We start from the raw sequence: 19,972 nt of genomic DNA, 5'->3' as shown, positions 1-19,972 counted from the left end.
TTTTTTAGTGTATTCAAGGGTACTGCAAGATTTCTAAACAGTCCAGGGTAATTTTTACTTAACATTTTGCCTGTTTCCAGCCTTCTCCTGGAACTTGCAGAGAACTGATACTCCGTGTAATGACGGCTGGAGCACGCAGAAGGCACCCTACGCATTCCCCAGGACTTCAAAAACCACTGCTTGCAAACACTTTGGTCCAAAATCTAAGCTCATGTAAACCATCCATATGGCTACAAAACATACAGAATACTAAAAAGCCATTTCTCTTGTGTAAAACTTTGCTTTAACCTATGCAAAAACCCCTAAACCAGCACTCGGCATACAGACAAAACCAGCAGCAATTAAAGAGTGTGATAAACAGCGAGTGACAGGTGCGTAGGGAAGCGGTGAAAACGGAGCCACACCTTCAATTAATTGAATTTGGAGCAGCATTTAATTTGAAATTCAAAACTGTGATTTGATGACATTTGTCTCTTCTTACAGACCATTTTTTCCAGAATGAACAAGTGCATTTATCCTTCAGCCCCCTCCTACTCCTTAGGGCACCGCTCCTCCCACAGCAGGAGCTGCGCTCCTGTTACTGAGGAAATGAAGGGATGAGGGGGGAAAAAATAGAGGAATGTGTTTATCGAACTATGAAAAAAGGCCCAAAATAAACCTAGCACTTGCGTAAGAGTTGTGGGTTTGTATCGTAGACGAGGAAATCCTTTGCCTTTACAATTCAGGCTGAATTTCTAAATGGCCTGAGCAAAGACTTTCTCCAAGGCTCTTAACGCACAATTACTTTATGAAAATGACGTTCAGTGTTTACTATAATAAAAAAGAAAAAAAAAATTCCTCACATTGAACATGGAAGCATGAATAGGCAGGAATCACTAACTCTCAGAAATCTTTTCTCTGCTAACATTTCCAGCTGGACTTTTGATACTAATCAGACTGAAATACAGGCAGATGAAGCGCCAACGCTTTCATCAGCAACATGTACTCCCACCACCTCTTTCCCAAGGCGGAATTTATTCTGTTACCATCCAGGTAACAAGCTCTGTCTGCGCTTGCCCGTGCGCCAAGTGTCTTCCCAGGGTATTGCCAGATGATCTGAAATAGGTGATGCTGCCCAAACGTTCAGGGCCGGGATACTGAACCTGTACCCAAATGTCGTCAGCTGGAAACGAGCCGATAAACACAGGGGCTGCTCTACCTCGGAGAAAACATCCATTTAGACAGGCAGCACCCAACGGTCACCAACGGAGCCCTGCTGAAGAGAGACACTGGGGCAGCTCCGCCACCGGGGATCACCTGGCAAATCAAAAGTTTTCATTTGCCTTTCAAAAACAAAGTTACTGAATTTTCCTGGGTAGGAGTAGGATTTTTGTCTCTTGTTTTTGACTTAATGCCTTTTTAGTTCAGAAGGATGAGCCTCCGCAAACCAAGGGTGCTTACTTCGTGTACACGAATTCAGATAAATGGCCAAGTGACAGGACATCACTAAACGTGACTTAAGTAAAATGCATTATGGAGAGCTCAAAACTCTCCCCCATCTGTCCAACAACAGAATTCTACTGACTATCCAATTTCTGAGAAACAGAAGAAAAAAAGGGGAAGTTCTTAGAGTAGTTCATAGAAAAGTGCTGTTTCATTGACAGCTGCCTTCTGACAAGTCAAACCTCAATGTCAGCCCTCCTCACTGAACACTGGGTTTAAATATCCTGCTTTAAAAAATACCGAACTACCACAATATGGGATTTCCAGCTATTTCACAGAATTCACCAGTCTGTGTAGTGAAGAAGGAAACATCAAGACTGGTCTCCAAAACAAGCACAAACCCTAATTACGCTCATTTCTCTGCAGCCAGCTTTTGCTCAGGTGAGCTTTAATCAATCAGTTACCAATAAATAAATCAGACAGCAGTTATTTCTATTTGAAGTTTTCCTTCTCTTGAATCTTCCCAACATGCTTTTAGGCAGTTACCACTGCTGGTGGCCAATCTCCATCAGATTTTACATTTTTTTGTTCGCAACGTGATATTCTCAATGAATTCTTCAAAAGGCCAGTCCCAGTGCAATTACGGGGGAAAACTGCAAAAACTGGAGTGACTTTTAACATTTTTCCCTTGACTTTACTAACAACTGCTTGCGTGTGTGTGCAGAAACTGAACAAATGAACTGACTGTTCTCCCCCAGAGCAGGGGATGAGTCACGCCAATTAAAGTACCAGGGAAAACAGAAAATAGGGCAAAGTCATTACCCTTGAAGGAATGGTGTCAATTAAGGCACAAAGTTCTATCTGCAAAAACATTTGCAGAGAATGGCAAGCGAAAGGAATTAAAAGTGAAGTACTCTCTACAGCAAAGAGTGGGGTTTTTTTAATAGTGATCAAAGCAAAAGTTCCCGATATGCTAAATAAAGACATTTCAGATGCGCTTATTTTTAGCACGCACTTCTTCCTATAGGAGATCAAACTGCAGGAGACTGAGACCTCTCCAGAAACCATTTGGAACCCAACCTACAGGACGCATCTGAATTTTTGCTGAAGAAAAAAAAAAGCAACACCTTTCAGAAAAGGGATGAAGTAATGCTCAGGGAAACGCAGCACCTTCTTGGTAAGGTACGAGAATTTAGCATCCCTTCAGCAGAAAAGGAAGAAAGCCCCAAAAAGTGTGTCTAGGACCAGGCCTCCAGGTAAGTTGGGACACTTGCAAAATTTCTGTACTTTCCCTTAGAAGCAAGCAGTGTAAAAAAAATAATAATAATCCTTAATGTTCTTGTAAAATCTACATTGTGCCTAAGGAATTTAAAGTCTCTTAAACAATATGAATATTAAGAGTCCTCTATTAAAACAACAGCCAGGTACATCTTTTTAAGATAAACCAAATAAGTTTCAAGCACAAGCCTTCAGAAGGCATAAAATCTGAATTTCTGAAACAAATTAGTAGAAAGGAAATATTTTAACGGAAGTTAGCATAAAACACATACCACTGTTTTTCAGAATGGACGCTTGGGCAATACACGTAGTACTAAATTTCAAGTTATTTCCTTTAATATTTAGAAAACCGGTTTTATTCTTAGTTTTTCAGAAAATGATTTGAAGTATTAGCACCTACATTTTCCGCAACTCAGACTTAAAATTTACCCTTGAAAAAGCCAGGCTCAATCCATTAAGTTATCCTATATTCTTCCTTTTTTGACTCTTTCAGTAGAGCACCAAGAGGGAAAGAGCACAACACGTCAGTAATAAGTGAGCTCTGTTTCAGCTGCGTGACATCAACAAACAGGCACCTCCCTGGGACACAATTCAAAAGGTCAGACTTTTCCAGCACACTCCAATCACCTCAGTTTTAGTTATTTAAGGTGGAAATGTCTATGCAAGTTTATCAAACCCATCCAGCTACATGGTAAGTTTATTAAACCACAGTTGACCTGAGATGCAATTAGGATTTGACATTTTTCCATACTTAGTTCACAAGTTTATTATGAAAAACACTGCAGCTCTGTCCTGCAGTAACATTGTTTTACAGAAAAAAACAGTTCTGTTCAAAGTAATTCACTATCCTTGGACAATTACAAGGGACAATATGGTAGGGCAAAGAGTGGAAGAGGGAACTGAGTGCAGACAAAAAAAAAAATCAATACAATTAAATTAAACAGTATTCCCTGAAAATAAAACAAACAGTTTCAGAACAAATGAGGCCTTGGTACTTATTTTAAAAATGTTCTTTAAGCTTCAATGATTGTTTGCTGCTACCCTTATCTACAGTCATGCTGAATAAAGCTATAGCTAAATGGAAAGTTAAATGTATTCACGAGGTGTTAATGTCTACATCTTATTATTTGCAGTCTCTCAGAGAAAGCAAAAGTAACTACAAATAGCGCTATGCCAGAAACTGGTTTCTTGACCCAACAATGTTGCTTCAGCATGCAATGAACTGGTTCATTCTAAAGTGGTCACAGTTGTTGACGACAAGAGGCTTTGTATTTGAATATGGCACGTCTTTTGGTCCATGTGAAAACAAGTTTGAATGTTAAATATTTTCTGACACTTTGGAGTTACTGTTGCTCTTCCCATTTTCTTTAGGTCAACATATGGTTCATGGCAATACTGTACAGGTCTAAAATCTCTTTACAGGAAGTAGTCTGGGGTGCGACGAGTAACATGCGGTTCACCTCTACGTGGTGCTGGATCGAACTGCAAACTGAAAAGCACAGATATTAATGAAACCACAAGAGTTCAGGTTACTTTCAGGTATGTTTTGTATGTGAATTAACAGTAGCAGCGGTCTTAACCCAGGTAAGCCTTCTCAAGTTTTTTCAACCATTTGAAGTCCTCTAGAACAAGTGTTCAACTTCTTCCACTCCTTCTATTCGTAGGTATTTATATTCCGCATATTTTAAACTGCTCTTATGGTTACTATTATGGACTGGAGAGAAATAAATCTTAGCTTTAAGACTCAAATTGGTCAAACATTAGTACACAACCAGAAAGTTCAAGTCTCCAGTAATTGTCAAAGGGGGCAGTTTACACAATGCTTTTGCCTCGTTTACTGAAGAAGTTGCTGTTGATGTAGTTAACTAGAAACCTCACTTAAAAAAGCCGACACCCTAACATCTGAAGAATTCCAAGATTCTACAAGTCTCTTGCCCTAGATAAGAGAGCATTACCTCAGACGTGACAGAGTACTCCTACTCTCAAATCACACACCTCTATAGTATTTCATTAAACTCGTTCTATAAAACAAAACTGAGGACTCTCACTTTGACAGAAAACAGATGTCAGCAACAACAGTTCCAGATATGTGACTCTAAGCCTCAAGATGCAGCTAACCCAACAATTCCACAATCACTTCACCTCCCAAAAGCATGTAAGAGAAAAAAGGCACCTTAACATAGTAACTAATTGGTATGTTGCTACAACAACTGTCTTAAAGTCATGGGCAATATAAATCTTATTTGTAAACATACTTACAAGGAGTATTTTAGAGTATCATCAAGTTCCATAATTGCAGCCTGGTTGCCACAACGGTAACAATAGTTTGGAGCACTGAAAATTGTTACTACATTCCGATCATGGCACCAGTTGTACCCCTGGAGAGAAAAAAATATTAGTTATGACAGGCAGGTTCATTCATTGTACCCCATATCACCATCTGACTACTAAACTGAATTTTTAACACACAAAACCCTAGGTGGCATTTGTAGCATCATTTTCAATAATATTAAGGCTGTATCTTTATTTGTCTTCTTGAGACAAAACAGGTAAAAAGGAATTTTGGCCTTCTTATGTTGCTTCTTAGTAGTAAGCGTGAGCTAAACAAATTTTAAAAGAGTATTTTCTTTGCAAGGGACTCAGCATTTATGTTTAAGAACCTTTTTATTTACACAGAAACGCAAAACCACATCTACTACTAAAGTCTGTTTTAGGATGCTACTGTAAATTTTCAGAAAAAAGGCCAAAATAAAGGTTACTCCACTGTCAAGTTGAGGAACTCCTTTAGTAGCACATGTCAAAACAGAGTTTCTGGAAGACTCTCAGCTGGGTCATCATTTGTCACAGCAGCATATACACACTTCTGACGCAGAGTACAGTATTAACGCACCAAGTACACAATCAGGAGTTTAAACACCCAGGCTACTCTGCTCACCTCCATTACCAACTGATGAGCTCTTGAAACCAACGTAAGGCCATTAGCATGGTTAAAGGTTTCTGAAATATCCTGTCCAAATGTATAACCTGCACCTCGAGGAGAAATTCCCCAGCCACCACGATCATCTGGATCTGACCATAGCAAGTCACACATTGGACCCTGTAAGAGGTGTAGAAGATGTTTCAGAAATGGAGGGGGGGGGGGGGGCGGGAAACACAACAAAAACAAAACAGTCCCAGAAAAACCCTACACATACACACCATGTCTGCACAACTTGTTGCATCATCTCTTTCGCACTTTAAAATATGACTATCGAGTACAATAGCTAGCGCAGTTAACACTTGAAATACTATCAAGAAGTTAATCTGAATGAAGAATTTTCACAGAAGTAGCTCTCACCTCCGAGATCATTAAGTGGTACCTGTTGAGATTCTAAGCATGCTAAAATATGTTTCCTTCTTTAGGCAAAGAACATGCCTCTTACTTCTCCTTCAAAAACTAGAACAGGAAGACAGGCACTTTCATATTGCTAAGTTTTTTCAAATTTCACTTTTTGGCCTGTGTATTTGAATACCCAACATATGCTGAATCACAAATCCCACAAGTTTAGGAAATTATTTTTCAGTACCTCATGGGGAACCTCCTGCAAACGATCAAGTGCTCTAATGTGATCCAGTGTATCTATCGATGGGGAGAGGCCACCGTGTAGACAGAAAATCTGCAAGAGTTATATAAATGAAGTTTATCTCATTCATTTACATTAATTATATCAGTGCAATTATAACTGTTTAGTGTAAATTATTAGGAGAAAATCTGCAAGAGATTCCTTTAAAACTAAGAGCTGATACAATACAGCGCTAATAGCTCCCTTTACAACCAATAACATTTAACTTCGTCAAATTTCAACATACCTGGCCATCCACCAAGGCAGTTAGAGGCAGGTAATCAAAAAGGTCTGTAAAGTATTTCCAAACATTTGCATTTCCGTATTTTCTTAAACATTCATCATAGAAACCATATACTTGTGTGATTTGCCTGCTTTCGTGGTTCCCTCGAAGAATTGTGATACGTTCACGGTAACGGACCTAAACATAACAGTTTAATTTAGAGGCATCAAAATATATATGTCTGCCCAAAGAGAATTTGCACCCCTAGCCCCCCATCATATGTTAATAAAGCAATAAAAAACAAACCCTTTTTAAGATGAAGATTCAATTATAACCTTTGGGAAAAGAAGGGGTAATTCATTCAAATCTTCAGCTGCCAAATACTTTTGAGATTAATTTTATTCATTGTTACTAGTGGAATTCACTACACCTGTGCATTAAGCTGATCTCTCCAAGCAAATTCTGAAAGATTGCTACTTAGGCAACTAAAAATAAACACAGCACTCCTTTTAGAAAATGCTGGCACCTGAACGTTGATTTTTTTTTTTTTTCAGAAGTATCTTAGAAAACTAAAGACAGTCAACACTTCAGGTTTTGTACCTATAATTCCAATGCACTGCAAATCATAATAGATTTAAGTGTAGTCAGGATAGTTATTATGTTTTATACAGAACTGTACAGCTGAGAAGGAAAGTTACCTTAAGAGCTACAAGCAATGTGACTGTTTCGACTGAATAATAGCCTCTGTCAACATAGTCCCCCATAAACAAATAGTTTGTGTCTGGTGATTTGCCTCCAATTCTGAAAAGTTCCATGAGGTCGTGAAATTGTCCATGGACATCTCCACAGACTGTGACTGGACATCGCACTTCTTGTACATTAGATTCTTTCGTCAAAATTTCTTTAGCCTATAAAACAAAAACCACATAAATTGTGAGTTTGTCTACAAACAGTCATTTTAGTCAAAGCATGCACTACCACTTCCAGTTCTCTTTTACCCACTCTTTTTATGAGCTCTTGTCCCTTCCTTGTCTGAAGCACCTGAGATAAGAGTTTATCTTTGCTTAAAATAAGATTTCACTTTATGCAACCCTGTATTCATAACAGAAATTTGGTTTGGTGGTCTTTTTCCCTCTTTGAGGAGACTATTTCAGAAATAATTTCCAGAATAAGAAAAACTTCACATTTTCTGTAAAAATGGTTTCACGAATCATAAAACAATGATCATCACTGCTGGAACCGAAGAAGTTTTTAAGTATTTGGAAAAAATAAATCTAAAACTAGCAAAAGCTCCCAGGGAGCTCTATACTTCCAACGTCTTGCTTCCGAAGACTGTTTGCCACCCACCTATACCTACAGCTTTGAACACAAAAGCAGAGACTCCTACAAGAAGCAGAAGTGGGAACGTAACTAACACCCAGTGGTATCAGCAATTGTAGAGCAGGTGATTACCTGCACAAGCTTCCTGAACAAGTTTTGTGTTTAAGCAATAACACTGGGTTGTGTCTTTATAAACCAAAGTAGGGAAACATCTTTGTCATCACCATTTTTCCCACAAAATTGTGTACATAAAAGTTGCAGACAAAGGCAATTTGTATTAAGAAGTACAAGCTAAATATAGCATCCATCAGAAAGATAATGTAGAAATAACGCAGGAATTCCTTAATCGGTACCATCATATTGCCAGTTGTTACATTTTGTTCTCAGAACAGTCACTAAACACATGCCACAATAATTTTCTAAATCAAGAGGGTATTAGAAATATAAATAGTAACAAGTTTACAAGTTACCATCTACAAAGATTTCCACGCCTTTCAACTGCCAATGTTCCTATTCAAAAAGGATCTCTCTTTTACCTCCTTACCAGAACAACAAGAGAACAGATAAAAACTATATTCTGTATTATAAACCCAAGACTTGCAGAAACAGCACCAAATCCCACCTATGGACGGGCCACACTGAATCCAAAATATTCTGAAGCTTACACCAGCATAAGAGATGGAAGAGCAACACCACTTTTCTTAACTTTCTCAACCCTAACCTGACAACTAAAGCAGTGCACTCATGGGTGGGGGTGCGCGGGGGTCTGCTAACAAAGAAGTATTTTGAGACACTAGGAAAAATTAATCATAATACAAAGAGCATTAGATTTTTAAAGGTTAGGAAAGAAACATTTGAAGTTATAATCTAAACAGTATACTAAATACTGGTTATTAACATGAGCCAAGCTATTAAGAAACATGCTGCTGCGTCCAAGTTTCCACTCTACTCATGGAACCATTAGGTGGACAGTGACTGACACCCCCAAAAGTGGTCTCACTGTTCCTGCACATTGTCCAGGCTCACCACTTCAAACAAGAAAAGTGCCAGCAACACATAGTTCAATGACGGACGTTTGTGAAATTCAAGATTTTATTCAACACCAGAAAGAAATGCAAAAATGCAATCACAGTTAAGCACCCTGCACAACACAGAGCTTTAGATATTACAGCACGAGCAGAGTTAAATCACTCTGCAGGCATATTTACATCAAAAGTCAACCTCATGTGACAGTTTCCACTCATGCCGTGCCTAGTACTAAAGATAGGTCATTGCTGGCTTGTGGTATATGCTAAAAGTGTAGATTTATTTTAAGATAGCCTGACTTAAGTTCATTTTAATGCAGTGACACTCACCGGATGTTTTGAAGGTATTTTAACAGTCTTAGCCTCTTCTAATACACTATTACACTGAGAAGCATTAGCCACCTTAATTCTTCTTTTGACAGAGAACGTTACAGATACTTATAGTGCTTCAGTATAAAAAAAAAACCTACTCTAATTAGAATGCTTTCTACCGCCAAATTTTCTTAACACGCTAGAAGCATTGCAGAAAGAACGCAGCATTCATTTTTCATCAAAGGTATGCAACGTTTATGCTGACCGAGATTGAAATGGCATAGTTCTCAGCAACAGAGTTGTTGCTTCCCCAGTTTTTGAAATATTAAATCACTCAGATATGCATATGACCAAACACGTAGGTAAGTCAGACAGCTACTCTGATGAAAAAAGACTGTTCCAGGTCAACTTGCAAAACAGCAATCTCTATTTAAATCCTGCAATGGAGGAATGCTGGTGCAGGGATTTCAGTATTTTCATGTTCTGAAACAAGTTTCATGAAATACTGAGTTATGAACTGCTTAATCCATTTACAGTCTTATCATGTCCCACAGCATTTAACAGTGGCCTCCACTGAAGCGCTTACGCAGTATACTTGCCTCTACAAAAGAGCTTCAGAAGAACTGAAAGTGGAGAAAAATAACACCCTGAAAACAAGCCATCAACAAGTGGTCCGTCAACTGTACCCCAAATTTCCACATTAAATTAATTCCTATAAAAGCGTAAAGCAAAAATTGTTTTAATATACCGTAACATAACAAAACCACAAACTAGTAATACAACAGTACATGTAATATTACAATTTCACAATTCAAGTTTCACCAAGGTAAGCTATCACTAATACTACTGAAGTATCTGTGACCCTGACTTTGTAGTGGACCACAGAGTGCCCTGTAAAACCTCATCTAGTTCCACTCCCTCTTTATCGATCCTTTCTCCGAGCCCCACGACGATGCTACTTTTCAGCCACATCCCCCAAGATCCCTCCCAGTCCATCCTTCCCCCTGCAAACTGGACTTCCCACCAGCAGCTCTCCCACACCTCCTCACTGAGAGGAAGCTGCAGAGCATTTCAGCAGCCTTCAGTACCAGATACTCCCTGGTCAAACCACCTGATGAGGGAGAACTAGGGAAGAGACACACACCTGATTCCTTGTACTTCAAAAACCCAGAGACTATTGCCAAGAAGGATAATAGTGCAATACCTTTGCAGTATTTTGACATCAACATTTTGAAACATCCAGGTTGCATTGCCTATCACTAGGACAAAGTTATGCAATTCTGAAACAGATTTCTCTTTAACACTTATTAGTGCTTTTATTTCTCAGCCTTTTTTCAGTTCTTAACAATTCTTAAGACAGCCCTGAACTTCTGTACGTCTTCAATCCTCCTAAGTACCCCACACCACTGAAAGTTTATCTTGTGATGTTATTCTACAATTTAAAAAAAAAAAATGAATAAACTTAAGCAAAAACTTGGTGTCAACAGTCAACATTACAGTTACAGGCCCTACCTCCAAATCAGTTTAACTATTTTTTCACCTCAAATTTCAAATTCAAGTGCAAACCGATACAGATGAAGACTGAAAAGAACCCATTACTTCAAATTGATAAATGCTAATTTTACAGCCAAGCACCAATGAAGTCTAATGCAGGAAAAATATGTAGCTATAAGACATAGTTGCACAAAAAGAATTAAGTAAAACGCTGTCATAAGCAACAACTGCTGAGATGGAAAGTCACGTATTTTACTTAGAGCAATCTCAAAGTTCAAACACTAAGCACATATCAAATACACTTCAGCTTAGTCATAGTGACTGGAATTTGTTCCTACTTGATATCTGAAATATTGGCTTATTCAGACATTTCGCTAGAAAGAGAACTCGTACAATCCCAAAACACCCAAAAGACAACAAGAATAAAACCAACATTGGTTTAAACACACAAGAAAACATCAAATTTTCACTTTATTGTAAAGCAAGTAGGACTGCATAAAAATACAGCCTAGTATTTTAGAATTAAAACCTTCCTGGACTGCTGCACATCTTCGAAACGGCCAGATGAACAGTAAAGCACTGTCTTGTTGCCTTTGTTTACAAAGCACTTCTATGCAAAATACTGTTCTTAAAATACAAAGATTAGCTTGATTGTTTTAAGACAATACAAGATCCAAGTGTAAACTCTGCATTTTATAATGAACAGTCAGGGATAAGAATTTAAAAAACGCTGTATGACCATTAAAGCTACTACCGTTTGATTTTCAGATCTTCACAATTTAATTTAATAAGATGCAGGGGTTGTACGTCTGCAAAGGTATCTACTTCCCCTCTTCGCTGCGTATATTTTTTATCCTAAATGCCACAGATTAAGGCTCAGAGTCAAGTGCCATAAAGGCTATAATCCACCCACTCCCTCTCTCTCTCTACTCTACACAGCAGACAAGTGAGTTTCCCTCATGAGCGGAGTATATCATGAACCTTGCGTCACAGAATTCATTTCAAACAGCACATTTCTGAAAAATCCTCTGAATTCATCTGTACCCAAACTCCTTTTTCTTTCCAGAACATACCAGTTCTTTCTCAATTACTCCTACCCCTTCTCAGATCCCTGCATTCTAGCAGGAGGTCTGACAGCTCAAACCAAGTATCTACCCTGACAAACTCTGGGGCACGTCATAAAAAAAAAAATGCAGTAAACATTACTCTGCCTGTGTAGAATTTAGAACAATTCTTGAAACTGCTGCATAGCAGCAAACCAGTGCTATAAAGCACTTATCAAAAGATTACCACTAACTCAGTAAAGGAAATACAACCATTATTTTAATTAGACAACACAGCTCCAAAGTCATGGTTGCAGATGGTAACGTGTCATTCTTGGCAGACCAGAATTCACACCTGCAGCCCACCATGTTGTCTAGTAAATTGTGTGTTGAGAAGCATCCACTGTAACCAAGAGAAAAAAAAACAACAGGTATTTGTAGTTACCATAAAGATATTTTGATGAGATCGAAGACTTCAACCACACCCATAATTTCCTGTCGTCAAGATGCACAGGATGTGACTAAAGGCACAATGATCAGCTAATTGGGATGAATACTGGTTTTAGCTGGCCAAACATCGTGGCCTGGAAGAGATTCCAGTTGCAAGCAAAGTCATCCTTTACAGTCAGCAAGTCTTCTGCAGAGTCAATGCATTTGTTTCCTTCAATTTAAAGGTCTTCCCCCACACCTTACTTGCAGAAGAAAGAGAGCATATTCAGATGGGCTCAGCATTTTTAGAGAAAAAGGTAATTTCATTCACTGTCTGACATTTTAAACAAAACTTAGAGAAAAGAGGTCTCCAATATCACCCTTCTGTGAAGAAGGTAGGACAGCAGTCAGATTACATATGATACAAATGGGAAACCAATTTATACTAAACTTCAGAATCCATTGAGGAGTGCCATATGAATGTATAAGCAGGAATAAAATTAAAACACAAAGCTCCCCATTGACATTTAACTATTTAGTATTCCAAAGTAAAAAGACAATTTCCATCCACACAGAAGCAGCAACAGCAGCAAAATACTCTTTTCCCAGGACTGAAACAAAAGATAACCAATTTGCTTTCTCTTTGGCTCTATGACTAGCGCCTAGACCTGTTTCTAACCTCTTTCACTACCAGCAAGACTGAAGGGTTTAGAACTCAGCAAAGCAAAACAAGACACGCCTGGTCAAAGAGTCACAGCTCCAGCTACACGTTTATAGCCCTTAATTTTCTTGGGATAGGGCAAATAGAACTAACAAATTAACTCAAAAGCTTTATTTTAATTCAGAATGCACACAATGAAAGTATAGTAGCTTATGTATCAATGACTATTTGTCAGTGAACAAGAACAAGCAATTAACCAAAAAAGCATACAATCCAATCAGCTCTGTATTTCACAACACACAGCAAAGTGCCCTTCTTCACTGCTCCACAACTCAGCAATAACTGCTCCCTTCCTCTTTCAGCAATTCCTGTTTGGTTAGAAGAGAGTCCAGTTGAAGAGAGGATGTTAGCCAACCAAAAGATCAATCCTAACGCATGTAAGATTAAATGAGACAACCACTTTCCTTTTTCTCCTGCACATTCCAGAAGCTCTACAAGAAAGCATGCAGGCAGTAAATTTTTGGCAAGTAATCCTCTACCCCCTCGTATTACAAAGCAATGCCTGACACCACTCACAGCCTTGATAGTCTCCTCAACTTCAATTTGGATAAATCATTAGCAGTCTCACATACTCAGCGTAACTGAAAGGAGTGATCTTTCCCTCAGAGGCAGATGTGGGAGAAGGAAAGGGGAACTGCTATTTAAGTATCAGTAGCTGACAAGACCAGATGGAAAATAAGGATAGGAAGGGGCTCCTCTGAAAGAACTCAGTGTCATTATTTTGCTTCATACAAAAGATCTTAGTGACTCTACCTTTGCATTAAAAGAAAAAGTCTAGAAAAATTTATTTTTTTTTTAAATATAGGAGGCCAAATAGCTCAGGAAATACAGATGCCTTCCTCTCTATGTGGGAGTTCCAAGAAACACAGCAACAGCATGAAGCTGACCACTTACACAGAGATGTTCTTCAGTCCCACCTGTAGGAACAAACTGAATTCATTTCATATCATTCACGTTGTTAAAAAAAGAAATAGGCTAAAGCTATTCCCGAACTAATTGTGCCGGATACCTGAAGCTGGACTTGCAGATAAACTCAAAAGGTTTTCAACTCTTTTGCTCAAACAACTCCAACCACAGGTAGGCACCGTGATGTACGGTGAGGTACAGTCAGGATACTTTCTGGAGGCTGGTCTAGGTACATGTCAAACTGAAGAAACGTACTTCAAAACCAACTAGGAAGCTTGTAACACCTATATTGGAAGGTATTTTTTATATACCAAGCAGAAATATTGGAGACCTGACTGCTGACTGTTTTTCCAGCTTCACATGCTGCCTAAAGAAAAGGAACAGAGGGTAACAACTGTGTTACTGAATGTAGGTGTAGTGTTTAAGGGTCCCTAAGCGAGGACGGAAATTCAATCACTTTGATTCCTTTCACACAGCCTTTCATACAAGGCCTCCTTAACTCCTGCCAGACACAGCCAGACAGGTCAGGTTATTACACTGTTTAAGGCAACCCAGATGACTAACTGAAAATGGCCAGGGAGCAATCACAGAGCAGCACCGTCATCAGATCTGAGGAGGCAGCAGCCTCACCACGGGTAGATTTAGAAGAAGACATCAATCCACAGCCTCATCCATGTCCTGTGCCTTGAATTGGTAGAACTTGCTCTGACTTACATGTGCTTACTTCTGTTGTCTTAAGCTATGCCCAAATACCTAAAGCAACACAAAAATATCTTTCACTCCCATTTGATCACAACTAATGTTGTGATTAAAAAACAAACAAAAAAAACCCATGACAGCACAACTCAATCTTATAGAATTTCCCAGAATTGAAAAAAAAATTACAAAGCTGCTGATGCTACAAGAACTGGCATATACAAGACAATTCTCATATGCACATCAAAGTGTTTAAGTATAATCAAGACTAGGTGAGAAGACTGGCAAGTCTGACACTTCAAATACCTTTTGTGTAAAGAGACAATTTCCATTTTATATTACCGACCATTAAAAAAAAAAAAAACCACCACCACACAGAACACTGGGAATAAAAGGATCTTTTTTTGTGAAAGTGTTCCAGAATAATCTAAAACACAGTTATTAAAATGTCACAAAAAGCTTTTCACAATACACCTGTAATTCTTCAGAGATGGAAGGTATAACTATACGCACCCATCAATGGCTTGATCCCCTGGTATGTTCAACAAAGCAGCAGCAAATGAGTCCTAAACCATCTCCTGGTCTCCCACAGCCCCTGGAACCACTAAAGAGGGCCCTTCTGCCACTGGCAGGAGTTTAAAGGTTTCCTTGTTCATGAATCCAGAAGCCAATGCAGCAGCAAGGAGGAACCAAAATGCTGTGCCTTCCAGACCCACGTCCTTCTGCCAGGGGAAGGGGTGGAAGGACACAGAACTTGTCCAACACACAGCCCACCGCAAGGGAACTCTCACTAGGCTGAGAATTCTACTGGGGCACAGTTTTCGATTGATTTACAGCAAGTTCAGATAGGAATATTCATTTTTACAATCATCTTAGTTGGAAGAATAGTTAAATGTGACTGTTACATGTAAAGATATGGAAACACAAAAGCTAGCTAATGGAAAGGCCCTTGAAAAAGGCCTGGGGACAGCTTAAAACATTCACTTCTGAGCAAAAATAATCAGCTAAGAAAGTCAACTCCCCAACAGCAAGGGGAGGCAGAAGGGACCGTGTGCCTACCTCTGTCTGAAAAGGAAGCTGGGCAGACATCTCAGGCCAGTAATAGCTTAAAACCCAGGAGTAAAATTCACAAAAGCTGCCAGTCCCATGCATCAGAGGAACTGAACTTTGATTGCAGAGGAGGGGGCTGAGCCCAAAGAAATCTTCATCAGCAACATACCGCCCTCCCAGAACTAAGGCACTTGACATAAGCTGAACGAGTCCAAGCAGCTCACACAGCTGCAGCGGGTACACGCGTGTTTGGTTAGTTCTCATCTGCAATCAGTCTCAGAAAAATCTAACTTGGAAGATCTGATGTTAAACAAAGGTGGAAGCTCTGCAAAGGGAAAAAAAATTAGAAAAATACACCATTATCGAGGTATATACCAGAGAACAGTATGGCCCAGAAACATATTTGTACTATGAAAATCAGCACTGGTGACAAATCAAAAAGCTAATGTAACCAAGATCATTGTTACAGACCAAAAGCTGCAGGATGCAAGGCTCAACTTAAGGTTTCTTGAATGCCTTTACCACTATCAGCCCTTCACTTAGAATAAAAAATTCTGGATCGCAGCACTTTTTATTCAGACGTATTTTACTAGTATTCAAGTATACCGGAAGAGAACCTTGAACACTCTACACGGCATGTATGACTAAATTCTCTTCTTTTTCTAAAAACTGGATACTGTGTTCAAACCCACATAATTACTGATTAGTATTTCCAGAGGAGAGGCTCTTGATACCTTTCTTTCCATCCACACTAGATACCTTCCGAAATAAGCACTGGAGACTCCATCCACAAATTTAACCCATTCCTTTGGGCATTTTTACACTGTCATCCCACTTTCCTGAGCAACGTACCACACCTCCACCTCCTGTGATAAAGGGCATTTATACACAACAGCAAGGAGACAAAACCACTTCCCTCTACCCCTACAAATTATGGAACAGTACTCCAACACAGCATCCTTTCATTCAAAATGGTCGGTGGAAAAACCCTCACCTGGCAATAAAGGATTTCCTTTCTCCTCTGTTCACACACAACAGTCAAACAATTCAGTGTTAACAGGACAAACACGGCTGATACGTAACAGTGACTATATGGTGTACATTCTGACCACTTCTTCAAAACTTACTCTTATGAGATCCTTAAGCAAAGCACAGACAATTGGTCACACATTGATGTAATATAAAATACATAGCATATATTAAGCCTCGAATAACTTAACTGCCGTTCAGAGGTTCATATTTTTTTCAAATCATCAGTGAAAGTATTATGTATTATTCATGGTTACAAATTATTCCTAGACTTAGAAGACATTTCTGCCCAGTTACCACCACTGCCATTATCACCCAGGTAACCAGGCACAATGTAAGATGCACGAAGGAAGTAACTGGGATGCATCAATGGCCACATTTAATTATCATGTTTGTAAACAGCATGTTACGTTCTTTAGATATCAATACTGAAATACAGAGAGCCCTTAGGCTTACTCTTATTAGACAGGCACCAGTCTGCACACATGAAGTCCCAGCAGATCAAGAAATACTAGTCAGGAAGATCATCCAATCAAATAGTGTTATGAGAGAAAAGCTCTCACAAAGACTGTTTTTTATTTATTTGTTTATTTTAACTAGGCCTAGATACAATTCAATGTGGTGAAGAATGACAGTTTATACCTAGTACGGTCTTTATCTGTCCTGTGGAAAAGTAGCTATATTTGACACTGTCCTTAACACATTAAGCTATTTATGGAAAAACATAACCTTTGGGTTTGATTACATCCATGAAACTGCTTAAGACAATCAAAACACACAGCACAACTCAGCAAAGTTTCTGAGTGTTGGAAGCATGAAAACTCATTAAAGCAAATGCTGTCCCTCAGCAGGAGGGCAGAGAATTCGACTAACACCACGCTTTCACGAACATGGCTTCCCACTCAAGGGGGCAGAGATGATTTTGATGGAAAACTCAGACTTCGGGGGCCAGCTTCTAATTCCTTGCATCAGCAACCACGTAGAAACTTGACTACTCTTAGCAGGAAGTCCCAGTAAATCCACCTGTAGTTATCAGCAACAAATCACCTCTCCTTAACATAAACAGCCATGTGGCTGTACTCTGCAAAGTGCTGACCACAAACCAGTCAGAGATAGGGAATTTCAGCTCAAGCACAGGATCACGCTACCCATAAAAATACTACCTTTTGTCCGGAGCTGGCTCATTCCCACCCAACGTGAGGCAACGGGAGGTTACTGATAAATGGTATTTTTCAAGTAGATTTCTCTCATACATTCTTGTGGTCTCTCATCTCAAAACACAACAGTTAGACACACAACTTTCCTTTTATCTACCATTATTTCTGACAATCATTACACGTTTATCCAGAAAAACATCTCATTTCCATTCTTCATTGGGAAAAAATGAAAATGTCATCTTGCGCAACGATGACTGGAACCTACAGTATCTTCAGTAAGGAATTTCTAATGGTATGCCGACTCCTCACCTATACAAAACCCCCAGTAAACTGAATGCTTTTTTGTATATTCCTTGTGCTCCTGCAAGTTACCATACAACCTTACAAAACGCACCTGCTCATGCGGTATTCAGGACCCTGTATCACTCTATAAATGATGACAAGTGGAATACTCGCCTCTCCAACAAAACAATACAAGGAAGAAGCTGGATCACTGTCATTAGAGAGGGACGTGAAAAATAGCCAGGCAGGGACATTGCCACTTGCTTGCAACACAATTTAAAATACACAAACTGTATCAAATGGTAACAATTTCAAGTTGCTAGAATACTAGTCAGCTCAAATTTGGGCTCAAGCAAGAACCCGTCTAGCCAAAAACACTGCAAGTTCCTTAATAAGTTCATAGTCCTCTGGAAACAATTTGCTTCCAAAACAACATGCTGTAGTATTTGAAGGCACGATGCCAAATTTAAAATATTTTAATTACTTCTCGTGGCAGGTATGCAGACTTCTTTAAAACCCAGTACATCAGTAACTTCCCATATTCCTTACTTTCCAGTTCTCAAACAATCCACAAATATTGCTTCCTTCAGTCTAGAGATGTAGGAATACGTAAAGCCTTCAGTAACCAAAAAAACTGCTCGGCTATTAAGTTACATCCAGAATTAGGATGTAATTGGAAAATACAGCTGGATGCTACTAGAACAAGTTTTTCCTCGAATTTCAAAAGGCAATCTATCCTGGGCTGTTTTTAAGACCTTTCTCAATCAACAATGCACTCTAACATCCAGGTCTCAACGTTTTCAATCCGTCACCATAAAAATAAATGGCTGTACAGGAATCTCAATTGTCTATTCTGTGAATTTCACGAAAACCAGAATCCTATGCAGAGAAACCGAAGCCCCAAAGGTAATCTACCCTTCAACTAGTTATAAACGCGTCTGTGCTTATTTATATCATGAAAAAAAAAAAATCAAAGCTCTTACGTTCTAGCTCCTTACCCCGTGTAATTTACAACTGACCACCAAAAGCTTTTATTTGCGTTGTAATAACTTACGCTTTTGGGGCTGCTTTAAAATTTTGACCGTATCGTGACGGTATGTCGCCTCGATTCACTCCCGACCCTCCCTCCGCACACGACGGCCGGACGGGAACGGCTCCCCCCGCCCAGCCGAGGCCGCCCATGGGCGACGGCGCCGAGCGCAGCCCGAGAACGGCGAAGGGTCTCCCCCCCCACTCCCTCCCCCGGGATGGCGGCGGCGCTCGGGGGTCTCTCCCGAGAATCCCGGCCGCGGCGCCATTTTAGGAGGCGATGAAAAGGCGGGAGGCGGAGCCAGGCTCCCGGCGCTGCGACCACAGGGGCCGCCGCTCGCCCGGCTCCCCAGCCCGCTACCCCAGCCGCCGGGTCGGGCTCCAGCCACCCCCAGCCGACGCTCCCGAGAGGCCCCACGCCGCGTCCCGCCGGCGGAGAGGCGCCTCCCCCGCCTGGCAGCTCCTTCCCGCCGAGCGGCCGCCCCGGCCCCGCGGGCTCCCCTCACCGGGCGCCGCCTCCCACAGCAACCCCGACCCCCCGCCACTTCTCCTCACCTTCTCGCAGAGGCTCTTCACCTGCCCCTCAGAGAGCTGCTTGCACTCGTTGAGCTGCTCCACCCACTGGTCGAGCTCCTTGGTGAAGACCTTCTCCTCCATCCCGCTCTCCCCCTCCTCACCGGCTGCTGCTGCTGCCGCCGCCGCACACAACCCCGGAGGCCCCCTGCGATCCGCGCTCCCAACAGCGGCGGCAGATAGGGCGGCGGAGGCAGCGCGGAGCACTGAGAGTGTGGCGGCCGGCGCGGCGCTCCCCGCGGCTGCAGCTCTGCCGCCCGCTGCCTCGCACCAGACCGTGTAATGGCCGCCGCTCCTGACGTCACCGCCTCAGCTCCTACTACGGGGGAAGGGGGGAGGCGGGCGCCACGGCGGGACACAGCGCGTGCGCCGTCCCTGGGC

General features: G+C 40.6%; 1 protein-coding gene across 1 annotated transcript; it reads right to left on the bottom strand.

Moving 5' to 3' along the window:
- Positions 1-3,379: 3,379 nt before the first annotated feature.
- On the bottom strand, positions 3,380-19,899 carry PPP2CA (protein phosphatase 2 catalytic subunit alpha). Its single transcript, XM_054217330.1, has 7 exons — positions 19,574-19,899; positions 7,224-7,433; positions 6,550-6,723; positions 6,267-6,356; positions 5,636-5,797; positions 4,960-5,078; positions 3,380-4,189 (listed from the first exon to the last, which is right to left on the bottom strand). The coding sequence occupies exons 1-7, from the start codon at positions 19,673-19,675 to the stop codon at positions 4,117-4,119; spliced, it is 930 nt and encodes a 309-aa protein (XP_054073305.1). The 5' UTR covers positions 19,676-19,899; the 3' UTR covers positions 3,380-4,116.
- Between the last annotated feature and the right edge of the window lie 73 nt (positions 19,900-19,972).

Source organism: Rissa tridactyla, chromosome 11 (assembly GCF_028500815.1).
Source record: "Rissa tridactyla isolate bRisTri1 chromosome 11, bRisTri1.patW.cur.20221130, whole genome shotgun sequence".
Classification (NCBI taxonomy): Eukaryota; Metazoa; Chordata; class Aves; order Charadriiformes; family Laridae; genus Rissa; species Rissa tridactyla.
Note: the sequence above shows the minus strand (reverse complement) of the source record. Positions and strands in the feature narration are given on the sequence as shown.